Source organism: Salmo salar, chromosome ssa13, assembly GCF_905237065.1.
Source record: "Salmo salar chromosome ssa13, Ssal_v3.1, whole genome shotgun sequence".
Classification (NCBI taxonomy): domain Eukaryota; kingdom Metazoa; phylum Chordata; class Actinopteri; order Salmoniformes; family Salmonidae; genus Salmo; species Salmo salar.
Window position 1 is genome coordinate 42351885 of NC_059454.1, and position 12958 is coordinate 42364842.

The 12958-nt window shown below is 42.6% G+C and overlaps 2 protein-coding genes across 9 annotated transcripts in view; one reads left to right on the top strand and one right to left on the bottom strand.

Annotated features, from left to right (window-relative positions):
• Window positions 1–3003, top strand: part of arhgef25a (Rho guanine nucleotide exchange factor (GEF) 25a) — a 145842-nt gene extending 142839 nt beyond the window's left edge. For 5 of the 8 annotated variants that reach the window (XM_045693294.1, XM_045693298.1, XM_045693292.1 and 2 more), the window contains one exon: window positions 476–3003. In XM_045693294.1, coding sequence (XP_045549250.1) covers window positions 476–607 — 132 coding nt within the window. In that variant the 3' untranslated portion in view covers window positions 608–3003. The remainder of the gene's footprint in view (window positions 1–475) is intronic. The other 3 variants (XM_045693295.1, XM_045693297.1, XM_045693293.1) reach the window with 1 other exon arrangement.
• A 3234-nt stretch (window positions 3004–6237) lies between these two features.
• On the bottom strand, window positions 6238–9734 carry sp5l (Sp5 transcription factor-like). The gene is made up of 2 exons (XM_014135861.2): window positions 9070–9734; window positions 6238–8519 (listed from the first exon to the last, which is right to left on the bottom strand). Exons 1-2 carry the CDS (start codon window positions 9121–9123, stop codon window positions 7389–7391), a joined length of 1185 nt encoding a protein of 394 aa, XP_013991336.1. The 5' UTR covers window positions 9124–9734; the 3' UTR covers window positions 6238–7388.
• Between the last annotated feature and the right edge of the window lie 3224 nt (window positions 9735–12958).

The window sequence follows — 12958 nt, forward strand, 5'->3', positions numbered from 1 at the left end:
ACCGGCAGATGTCAGACAGCGTGTATGGCGTCATGTGGGCGAGTGGTTTGCTGATGTTAATGTTGTAAACAGTACCCCGTGGTGGCGGTGGGGTTATGGTGTGCGCCGGCATAAGCTACGGACAACGGACACAATTGCATTTTACCGATGGCAATTTGAATGAGATCCTGAGGCTCGTTGACGTGCCATTGCTCCGCCGTCCTCACCGACAATGCAAGGCCCCATGTCGCAAGGATATTTTTGTTCAGCGTAGTAGCTCATTTGCAAAACATCTTTATTCGTTAACGTTTCGACCTACATTCCCCTAAAAAATATATCTTCTGACATATAAGATTTCTCCCCAGAGTTATACACAATGGCTGAAGTGAGGCATATGCCTCTCTTCGGGGAAAAACAGCTATTTAGGCTACATTTCATGAAATCTATCTATGAAGTTGTAAACATATTTGAATCTGTGTCTCCTCCTCTCCCCCAGCAGAGCGCAGGAGAGGGCTGCAGTACCAGGGGCCTGCCTGGTGAGGCTGTACCTCCTCCTGTATCTGTCTCTGGTCCATTGGCCGGCAAGCGCTCCAGCAACCTGGCCCAGCTCAATGAAGATGACCTATGAACCCTGACCCCTAGGAGGAAGGAGGTTCACGGACCGCCACAGCTACAGAGAGAAGAAGGAGGACCTCATCTAGGCTTACCATATTTTGAAGGTGGATGGGGTGCTTCTGTAAGGAGTAAGGACTGGATGCAGACTGCTCTTCTGGACTGTTGCTAGTGCTTTTTCAGACTGTTACCGGGCGGTTCACCGACACTCTGAGAAATATAAACCATGATTCTAACGGAATATACAGTATGCGCCTTTCATCTGATTTTTTTGTTGTTGAGCGATGTGATTTGAGGTTGAAGACGTGCCTCTGCGTGGCACCACTAATGGGTAGCACCCAGCTAGATGTTGCAATGGCTGAGGTTATGAAGAACACCAAACGGACATCAGGTATTATGGTGACTTTGCTTGTTTTATTATGACGACTTTGCTTGTTTTATTTTTCATTTTGGAGAATTTCTAGACAGTATATATTGTACTGTCTATCAGAGGGCTGTGGGATTTGTTCAAAGGAAGAAAAAACATGTCCATTCCTGATTGGGGAGGTCACTGGAGACGTGTCTGTGTGTGAGTGTGCACGCTGCATGCATGTGTGTGTGCATATGTGCGCAACATGCGTCTGTGTGTGCATATGTGAGTGAAATGCGTCCGTGTGTGTGTGTGTGTGTGTGTGTGTGTGTGTGTGTGTGTGTGTGTGTGTGTGTGTGTGTGTGTGTGTGTGTGTGTGTGTGTGTGTAAATATGTGAGTAAATTGTGTGTGTGTTTGTGTGTGTGTGTGTGTGTGTACAGGATTGGCGGCTTCTCTTCTTGTAAACAAACATGGATCTGAGGAGCTCTACTTTTCTTTCGACTTTCGTTCTACTTTTCTCTCACACTGCTGGATTCTTCCGACAACTACTTCTATTCTCAGGCTGTTTAAAACATGAAGTCATTCCTCCACTGAGCGTATACAGTGCGTTACTTTCTGTAGACACTGAGGAGAGAGGACGGGATAACAGCAAATGCATTTGATCTGTAAATATGTAGAACATTGGATTCATCTCTCACGGAACAGAATTGTTCTGCTCTTACCGCAGTGTTTCCAATGGATGAGAACGAGAGAGCTCTCCCATGTTCTCTTATTCTGTTTGACCCCAAGTTGGCTCATGTTTGATCTGGAGATTCCAGACTAAAAAGGGGTGAGGGAGCCCCCTGGAGGCACTCTGCGGGCGTGACGTCCCTCTAATGTCACTTCAGACCTAATGGTCTTTCCTTGATTCCTTGTGTTCTCTGCTCCCATCCTTTCTCTGTCTCTTTCTCTAAAAGTCAGAGGGAATTGAGGACATGATTATGTTGGGAGAGAAGAGACGGGGAGAGGACGGGTGTAGAGGACACAAGGAATCGAGGAAAGACTATTGAGATGTGGCCAGAGTGGTGGCCATGCCATAGCCAGTCTGACGGGAACGCTAGGGGACGGAGACCGACTGAAATTTCAAACATATGTTTTCTTGACGACAGGAGACATGAAGGGGTGGTTTTGAAATGTGGTAAGGTGTCACACAGTCTGTCAATGAAGTCCAATGATGACATGCCACAGCCTTCTGCTGTGTTCAATGATCTCTGCTGGCTTTTGCTACTCCAGCACATTGGTACACGCAATACACCTGGCTCAGGCTTACATCTCTGGTTCTTAGATAAAGGACAGCGGTTTAGAGACAGTTAACTACTTGGGTTGTTGTATCAGTTGACACTGTGGATATCAAGTGCTGCATCTGCATGCTCTGTGCTCATCAAAGTGAGACTTTTGCCAAAGGCAGGTGCTTTTAGAACCTCATGTACTTCAGTTCATTCTGCTACTCTAATATATTGCCAACTGTTGTTTTTTTACACATCAAATCAAATACATGTAGTTGTGATTTGTTTACTTCAATGCCCGACCTTTCGTCTTCTGAATAGAAACAAATGACTGTAAAACGAGAAGAGATAGAAGAGATGATTTCAGCTCTTGGTGAATCCTTCTCTGTTACCAGTAGAGGTCAGTGTAAGGCTTTCAAATACAGATAGCAGTCATTGGAGATCAGACAGCTGCATCGAAGATCAATGTCTTCAAGTTACAATGCCCCCTCTAGCTAAATCTGTTTAGAATATCTAAATTACAATGACTGTTTAAATTCAGAACATAAAAGTTTGGTCAAAAACTCCATCTCAACTCCCCAGTGCTCATGGACTAAGGGGAGCTGTTTGTAAAGTTGAAGTCACAGTGGCGATTATTGCTCTGGCATTTTGTGCATGTTACTTAAATATGAAGGAATACCACTACAGAAATTAAGATACACTAAAGAAAAGAGCAGGACAAGGGCTATAATGATGCCATGTTTGACTGAATAGAATCGGTTGTATTATATCAAATAAAAAGTCTTTTGAATTAGGAATTGTCTATTTCATGTCATTTCTGAAGGTATATCCCTCTAACATTGAGATGATCTGAATATATATCGAAATATACATGAGTTTTAATACATGGAAATAATAACCAAATCAGATTTATATTATTTAATTTATTTTACCATTATTTTACCAGGTAAGTTGACTGAAAACATGTTCTCATTTACAGCAATGACCTGGGGAATATTTACAGGGGAGAGGAGGGAGGATGAATGAGCCAATTGTAATCTGGGGATGATTAGGTGGCCATGATGGTACAGTTGAAGTCAGAAATTTACATGCACCTTAGCCAAATACATTTAAACTCAGTTTTTCACAATTCCTGACATTTAATCCTAGTAAAAAGGCCCTGTCTTAGGTCAGTTAGGATCACCACTTTATTTTAAGAATGTGAAATGTCAGAATAATAGTTTAGAGAATGATTTATTTCAGCTTTTATTTCTTTGATCACATTCCCAGTGGGTCAGAAGTTTACATATACTCAATTAGTATTTGGTAGCATTGCCTTTAAATTGTTTAACTTGGGTCAAATGTTTTGGGGTGCCTTCCAACAGCTTCCCACAATAAGTTGGGTGAATTTTGGCCCATTCCTCCTGACAGAGCTGGTGTGACGGAATCAGGTTTGTAGGCCTCCTTGCTCGCACACACTTTTTCAGTTCTGCCCACAAATGTTCTATAAGTTTGAGGTCAGGGCTTTGTGATGTCCACTCCAATACCTTGACTTTGTTGTCCTTAAGCCATTTTGCCACAACTTTGGAAGTATGCTTGGGGTCATTGTCCATTTGGAAGACCCATTTGCGACCAAGCATTAACTTCCTGACTGATGTCTTGAGATGTTGCTTCAATATATCCACATAATTTCCTTCCTCATGAAGCCATCTATTTTGTGAAGTGCACCAGTCCCTCCTGCAGCAAAGCACCCCCACAACATGATGCTGCCACTCCCGTGCTTCACGGTTGGGATGGTGTTCTTCGGCTTGCAAGCCTCCCCCTTTTTCCTCCAAACATAACGATGGTCATTATGGCCACACAGTTCTATTTATGTTTCATCAGACCAGAGGACATTTCTCCAAACAGTACGATCTTTGTCCCCATGTGCAGTTGCAAACCGTAGTCTGGCTTTTTTATGGAGGTTTTGGAGCAGTGGCTTCTCCCTTGCTGAGCGGCCTTTCAGGTTATGTCGATATAGGACTAGTTTTACTGTGGATATAGATACTTTTGTACCTGTTTCCTCCAGCATCTTCACAAGGTCCTTTGTTGTTGTTCTGGGATAGATTTGCACTTTTCGTACCAAAGTACGTTGATCTCTATGAGACAGAACGCATCTCCTTCCTGAGTGGTATGACAGCTGTGTGGTCCCATGGCGTTTATATTTGCGTACTATTGTTTGTAACGATGAACGTGGTACCTTCAGGCATTTGGAAATTGCTCCCAAGGATGAACCAGACTTGGGGAGGTCTACAATGTTTTTTTTCTGAGGTCTTGGCTGATTTCTTTTGATTTTCCCATGATGTCAAGCAAAGAGGCACTGAGTTTGAAGGTAGGCCATGAAATACATCCACAGGTACACCTCCAATTGACTCAAATTATGTTAATTAGCCTATCAGAAACTTCTAAAGCCATGACATCCTTTTCTGGAATTTCCCAAGCTGTTTAAAGGCACAGTCAACTTAGTGTATGTAAACTTCTGACCCAATGGAATTGTGATACAGTGAATTATAAGTGAAATAATCTGTCTGTAAACAATTGTTGAAAAAATTAATTGTGTCATGCATAAAGTAGATGTCCTAGCCGACTTGCCAAAACTATAGTTTGTTAACAAGAAATTTGTGGACTGGTTGAAAACGAGTTATAATAACTCTAACCTAAGTGTATGTAAACTTCGGACTTCAACTGTATGAGAACCAGATTGGGCTTTTAGCCAGGACAACGGGGTTTATATTCTAATCTGAAAATGAACCCTAAAATAAAAAGGACCTAACCCTGCTCATACATACAGAAATAGCAAGGAGGAAAGTCCCACCTTTTTAATTGTAGTGCCACATACCCCAGCCTAAACTAAAGAAATACCCTTCACTAGTATGTTATACTAGGGAAATTGTGTTTCCATATCTAGGGCTGACAGTGAGGACTTGTGAAAAGCATAATCAACAACCATTTGCATGATCAAAACAGTTGCTTTTAATGTAAAGGACAGCTGAAAAGTACCAATTGGTCTGGCTTTGGCCCCAATTAAAAACAGGTCCTCCGGAGCCATGGTCAAATGAGACACGGGTGCTGGCCCACGTAGAGCCTTTTGGGTAAAACTGTGTGTGAAAATGCACAAAGGAGATAACCCCTGGATAAGCAGGGACACCAGAAATCTGTTCATCAGAATAAACACTCGTCCTGGTCCTGAGCTGTAAAGTAGAGCAGGTCTTGATTGTAAGATGCCTGGGATATATGGGTGCAAGGGGGGAGAGGGGGTGAGGCTGGGGGCCAGAGGAGGGGTATAAAGAGTATTAACTTTCAGGGGGTTAAATCAAAGGGAGTTCCTATCACCAAGAGGGATTGTTAGTTGGTTAGTTCCCCTCAGAATAAAAGGTCACCCTAGGCAGTAAAGGTCACCAGGGCTGAACGTAACACAACTGTGATATATAGGAACTGAAGGGGGGGGGGGGGGGGCAGAGAGAGGGAACCTGGAAGAGAGAGGAGTGAGAGAGGTATTAACTTCCAAAATCAAAGGGCTTTCCTGTCACCACTGGGGGGAAGGGTCTGAGCAACAGGGGTCCTATTCACGGGAGGGTCCCGTCGAGTGGAGGGCCATTGCATCTGTTGTCTCAATCTCCTCCATTCAGAGAAAGAAAACAGCCATTAAAGCCACATGACTGTGAACTTGATTGCAGAAGGCCCACCCCAAATTGCCCCCGTCTCCCACAAACAGCCTGCGTCCCCAGTCAATGGTGGTCTCTCCGTGTTTACTTTGAGGTGTGAAATCTTTGAACATCCCCTCCACTCCCCATTTTTAAGAGGTGTTTCCTTCACACTTCAATGATACAATGACCCACCATTTGTATTCTGAATGAATACAATCAAATTACAATTGAATGAAACGTTAGATATTTTGGTTGACTAGAATGCCATTCATTGTATTAGGTTGGAAGAAGGCATAAAAAACATTTGAGTCTCACACTATCGCTCTGAGAAAATAGGAGAAAATAACATATAACATTGAATGTGGATTTGCTTTAGCAAAGAATTTCCGTTTATTAAAATGTACATGCAGTCTTAACTTCAATTAAGTTGTCTGTGAAATTGATACATTATTTACAAAGTCTTCCAACAAATGTTGGTTTGTACACATAGGAATGGTAATTCACATTCTGATTAAATAACAGGAATCAATTTCAACAACAGATGAAACTGAGATAGGGGTTTATATATCCATTAATAAAACATTATAACACTGATCCCACAATCAACCGTCAGATCAATATATACATTTGGCCAAACAGCAAATTTCTTAAATCAACTGATATGTGGTATACTTACTTCAGATACATTCTCTTCCTCATGTAATTCACATTCCATTATCAAAAACCTTTCTGAATTCCAGATTCTAAAAGATGAAACATGCAGAAAGTGGATTATTTGCATGTTACATAAATTTGCTGAATTATTTATATTTCAATATTACAAATTAAATCCAAATAAAATGAAGACCTTGGAATTCTTATTTATTATGACTATCTACTCAAGCTGCTACACCAAGTCACTTTACTACTTAAAAACAGTCTTCATTTTGAAAAAAATCTATCATACTGTATATTCTATTATGTACATACTTCTCGTACTAGTTTTTATTTTATTTTATTTTTTAACTTTTAATTACTACTTGTTATTTTTGGACTTTTGTATTTGGCATTTGATTCTTGCTTGATATTATTGTTCTGCGTTGTTGAGTTAGCAAGCAAGCATTTCACTGTACCGTGTGCACGTGACCAATAAACTTTTGATTTGATTTGACCTTGGACATTGATAGCTGATTAATGTGGGAACCAGGTTATAATGTCGCCATCAAGGGTTAAGAGTGGCTACCATCTTGCTATGGGAGATCATTTTTTGTGCGACACCTAGAAATGCCCAGTGAACGCTCTGTATCCATATCACAATCCTAAACCTCGCCGCTCGCTTTGCTTCCCTTGTTGTGAAATACCTCTCAAAAGCTTTTTGTTGACGGGCTGAAAAGGGTCACGACTACAGAGGTTAATAGTCTATAGGGTGTCCTTGTCCTCCACTCTCTCTCAGAGGGTCTGTGGCAGTTACAGTACAATCACATATTGCAGTCTCTTGGCTCTATATAGAGTCTATTGAACCCGCCCTCTAGTCCGTTCTACTCTCTCTTGATATTGGCCAACAGAGAGTCTGACGTGTTCCCTCCGGACCGGCTCTTCCTGCTCTGGTGAGTCTTGACATGTTTGGAGAGGTGGTCGCTCCTCATGAACCTCTTCCCACACTGCTGGCATCCGAACCTCTTCTCCCCGGTGTGTGTTCTGAGGTGGCGCTGTAGCTCGTCGGAGCGCGTGAAGCTCTTCCCGCAGAACAGCCAGTTGCAGATGAACGGCCTCTCCCCGGCATGCCAGCGCAGGTGGGCCTTCAGGTGAGACGTCTTCTTGTACACCTTGCCGCACTCTGGGATATGACAGATGTGCAGTCGTTTCTTGCCAAACTCGAGTCCCCCGCCATTGGCCTGGCAGTTGGGGCACTTGCAGCGACGGCAGCGGCGTGTGGAGGATAACAGGCCCTTGGAGGTGCCCTGTAGGAGGGCTGCGATTTGGGGCTGGTGGCCCAGGACCAGCTGCCGGCCCAGGGAGAAGGGGTGGTGGTTGGTGGGGCTTCCGTGGCCAGTGGTCTGGGGGAGGCTCCACCAGCCCTGCTGGCCCTCCTCCCCGACATGGTGTTGTCCTCCGGATAGATGGTGCCTGGCGGAGGATACAGAGTTCTGAAAGAAGCCAGGGAAGTTTTGTCCCACAGAGACGCCGTTATGCTGGGGGTAGTACTGCGGCCCATTGGGACCCTGGCTCTGGGATGAGAGGACCTTGACGGGGGAGAGTTCGAAAGAGTAGGCGGAGGGAGGCTCGGCCGGCGGAGTCAGGGGCAGCTCGTGGTGGTGGTGGTGATGGTGGTGGTGATGGTAGAGCGCGTGGGGGTGAGGACCCAGGCCAGAAGGCAGACTCTGTCCAGGGCCAACAGGGAACTGGACCTTGGGCACGGCGAATGTCATCTGATGTGCGGCTGCAGTGAGGCTGGAGGCGCTGAGACTAGAACTCGGGGCCACCGCCACCTCGTTGCTCCAGAGCTGGAACATCCCGGAGGCTGAGCTCACCCCTACCGCCCCCTCATAGGGGAACTGGGAGCTCTCAGAGCCCACCGTGCCACCCACCTGCCAGGCCTGGCTACAGGTGGTGGCCAGGAAGGACAGGGCGTTGGGGGCTCCCTCTGGGGAAGAGCTGGGGGTCCGGTCCTGGTGGAAGATGGAAAAGAACATAATTCACTAACTCACACTAATGACACAGGCTAATCAATCTATCACATTTTTTCATAAAGTACTTTTAACATCACAAGTTGTCACAGAATGCTTTTACAATAAGTCTGGTGAAACTTCAGGAATCTTAGCAATTCAAGTGAATATTGTGTATTAAAAAAATGTATCGTGTGCAAATAACAGTCATTTCTCATGAGGTACTTTTATTTGTTCTTGAATATCAGATACCAGAAGTTTTACATATACAAATGTCAACTACAATATTCACAAATATTTATTGATTACAACTATATCATGATACAGCATCTGTGCAACTTAAAACTTCCTAACATTCTTTCATTCTGTAAGATTTTAAAATAATAAACCTTTACATAGCTATAAACGGGACAGCGAATATAGCCTACTGAACGTCACATTTTATAACTCTACAGACGTATTAACGTTGAACAAATTATTGCCAGACATTTATGCCGACGCAATAAACTGTATAGAAGTGCCTATATTGATTCGCATCAAAACGATTACAAACCTGTAAAAAGGTGTGTAGAAAGTTGTCATTCCGTTGTATCGTCAGCGCAGCCATCTGTCCACGCGCTCTGTGTCTCCGCACCTGCAACACGAGCTGCGCGGAAAGGCAGCGATGAACGAGTTTACCAGGAGAGGTGCGCGGTGTCGATGGAGAGAAGAGCAGCAAGCACCCTGAAACTAAAAACAATCCTATCCAGAAACAAAGTAATCCTGTGTCATGCAAGGCAAGTGTCCGGTCCTCAGTCCGCTTGGTTACAACGCTTAAAATGAACTGACTCTGAATGAAAGACCGAACTAATTCCAGTTCACGTGGGTCCTCTTTTCAGTCACAAGCAGTCTCATACAGCCACGGAGCAGAGCGCTTCTTTGAAGTGCAAGTGAAGAAGAGACTACCGCAAGAAATCCTGTGGATTATTTCAAAGGCAGTTGCATGAGCTGTATCTTGTCTTTATAAAGAGGAAAGGTCCTCTCAACGGGGTCTCCATGAGAACCAGTATGGAGAGGAGATGTGAGGAGGGGAGTAAGGGAGGGGGGTTGATTGGAGGAGGGGGTTACATTGATTGTTAGTTGGTTGACGGGGAGAAGGGTTGCTCATAATTTGCACTCAATTTCTACCAAATGCTGACCGTGCAAAACAACTCCTCCCTCAATTGTTCTGAAAAACTTTGAGGCGTGAAAAAGGTATTCAGTAATATCCTACAATTTGAGGGAGGGATGTGCTCTCGATTTTCTCTGCATATAAACTGCATATCAACGCGTATTTTGTTAAATAAATGGGCAACTTTATTACACGTGTAGGCCATTACTATTATTAATAATACGCCTGACCGTAATAATAAGCATCATCATTTGGCATTACTGCACATAACATTATCAATATAGTTTAGAAGACAGAAAAATCTAAACCAAGATCACTCCATTGCTCATTGCCTACAGTGCTTGGAACAACACAATTTGCATGAATGGAATAATAATAATTATTGTGAATTCTAAATATAATATTCTTAAATTACTGAACTCTATCAGCAATGTCTACAGTGCTTGCAACATCGCTTGAAATTAAGTGGGGTCTTTACTTGTTATTTGATCTTTATGATAAGCAGTTCATGAGCAGTTACACGCGAAAATACATGGCTTAAACTCTATTCAATGCACCAACATGCAAAGCTATTTAGAGATGAGAATAATCACCCATTACAGAGCATTCAGAGTCAAATACATAGGTGATATATCATACCAGGGTGGAGATGGGCAATACATGATCAAATCAAATATGTTTCATCACAGAAACAAATACAACGCTTTTAAACGTCGTCCGTTCAGTTCTCTCTCCTTTTTTCTCACGGTTACACCTTCCCAGGCTTCACTTGGGATCAGACTGTAAAGAATGTCACATCACCCTCATGACCATAACATTAAATGTTTTCCCTCACAAAGCTAATTGATAAAACCTAATCAAAGCCTGCCCAGTACTCACTGCTAGGTGACACGTCAAATAGGTCCTGCCCTGCGTGACTCCCTCACACTTCAGGGTCAAGGAAAGGCCATTACAGATCTACTGCATTAATACATGCAGATTGGGAGAGTTAATCTAATTCTGTAGATCTGTTAACCATTACAAAGTTAAGAGCTTAAATTCAAATTGGCAGCTCTGCTCATTTCTCATGTAAATAGGAGAGCAAAGCCTGAGCCTCTCTTCTCATTTGCTGTGAACCACATTATTCTCACAGTTCGGCAGTTCTCAATGAAAGAAAATGCAGAGAACTTTGCAGAAAAGGATCAGACTTTGTTCTGTGTTAATACCTAACACCACTTTAGCAAAATGTATACATGAGTCATATACCTGTACTGTAAGCAATCATTTCCAAACAGTTACTGTATGATTTAAAAGTTTGCATCATATGAAAAATATTACAGGCAAACAAAATGTAGATTAAAGATTAATAGGCAAATGTCATTTCAATCTGACCATTGGTATTTTGATGAATGAAAAACGAGGGTTCTACTAACTAGTTATTACCCCACCAACACAGTATGTAATATTACTTATTTACAAAATAACTTTATTTTTCTAAAATAAATTTCATTTGAGGGGTTAGATACATAAGCATATGGATTGTAAACATGACTGATTGAGTTTGCCCTATGGCCATTTGAGAAGGATATTTTTACCTTACCATTTGTATATAAAGGGGCTTGCAGGGAGAAGTGTGGGGCAGTGTTGCCTCTAATACATATAGTGTGTTACAATTGGTCTAATAAAAAAGGGTAATGGCTAACATAGAAAGCAAACACCCTAAAGAAAGTGACATCAGGTGACAGGAAATATATAAAAACGTTGTTTTTAAACAGCTTTTCATGAATTATAGCTCATGCCTTCATGTAATACTAATGCAATGATTAGTGCAATGACGGATGTCAATCATTTTGAGTTTCAGTTTTTTTCATGGTCATTTTATATTGGTTTGACAGAAATTATCTATTAATTGGTGCATGAATATTCAGCCTCGACAAATATCATGCAAATGATGCATCTAGTATGTGGTTGGCTCTTATCTCTGAATGACCTCGACTGAGGGAGCCTTTGGAGAACAATTCAGCTCCATTTTCAAATGTTTTGTTCCACCCACCCTTTCTGAGCAGTACGAGATATCCATTAGATTTGCTGTAACCTTAGCTTGCCACCTGAAAACAAAAGATAATATAGCTTTCCTCAGAAATGTTGCACTCAATTATGTTTGCCTGGTAAACAGCATTTGTAATAAACATTTTGTAACAGAGTATTTTCACTTTGAAATCCATTCCTTTTAAAACGGTTATGTTTCCAAGGTCTCTAAGAAAATGATCTGCCATCTTTCGATATGCACTGAGTATACAAAACATTAGGAACACCTGCTCTTTCCATGACATAGACTGACCATGTAAATCCACTGGCATTAACATCTGCTAACTATGTGAATGTGACCAATACAATTTCATTTGATTTTATGAAGGGGAGGAGACAGGTTCAAGAATGATTTTGAAGCCCTGAGACAATTGAGACATGGATTGTGTATGTGTGCCATTCAGAGGGTGAATGAGCGAGACAAAAGATTTAAGTGCCTTTGAACGGGGTATGGTATGTGCACCAGACGCACCAGTTTGAGTCAAGAACTGAAAAGCTGCTGGGTTTCTCATGCTCAACAGCTTCCCGTGTGTATCAAGAATGGTCCACCGCCCAAAAGGACATCTAGACAACCTGACACAACTCTGGGAATCATTGGAGTCAACATGGGCCAGGATCCCTGTAAAACACTTCCGGCACCTTGTAGAGTTCATGTCCTGATGAATTGAGGCTGTTCTGAGGACAAAAGGTGTGTGTGGGGGGGTGCAACTCAACATTAGGAATATGTTCTTAATGTTTTGTACACTCAGTGAAAATTCCCTGTGCAAACTTTCAAAACTCTAATAGTATCATTCATGATTTTTAAAGGTATAAAAATGATTTTTAAGATTTAAGGAAAAGCAGTTGCAAACAAATCAAAGAGAGCAAGAGCTCTTCCAAGAAGGAAGACATCAAATATTAGTGCCGTCCCATCTTCAAAGCTCTAAGGTACCCAGGCTGCTGCTGCTCTGTGTCTCCTCTTGCTTTATTACCCAGCACAAGTTGTTAATTACCCTGATTCCTATTTCCTGTCCCCACTCCCCCCGCCTCCCCCTTCCCCCTTCCCCACTGTACCGACTCCCTCCCTCCCTCCCAGATGAGGTGCTTTGAAGTGCAAAGTACTCTCTCCTCACTTTGAACTGTGAAAACAATGCTCATGTGGTGCTCTGCTTACTGCTTACCTTCCCTTCCCCATGTTAGCTAATTTAAATAGACCTGGATACATACAGCAAGCAGGCTTCCTTCC

What these genes read in the sequence shown, in the direction of transcription:
- sp5l (XM_014135861.2), bottom strand. Translation starts at nt 9,123, where the DNA reads ATGGCTGCGCTGACGATACAACGGAATGACAACTTTCTACACACCTTT. An exon ending in TTCTACACACCTTTTTACAG is followed by an intron (nt 8,520 to 9,069) that starts GTTTGTAATCGT and finishes ATCTTCCACCAG; the next exon opens with GACCGGACCCCCAGCTCTTC.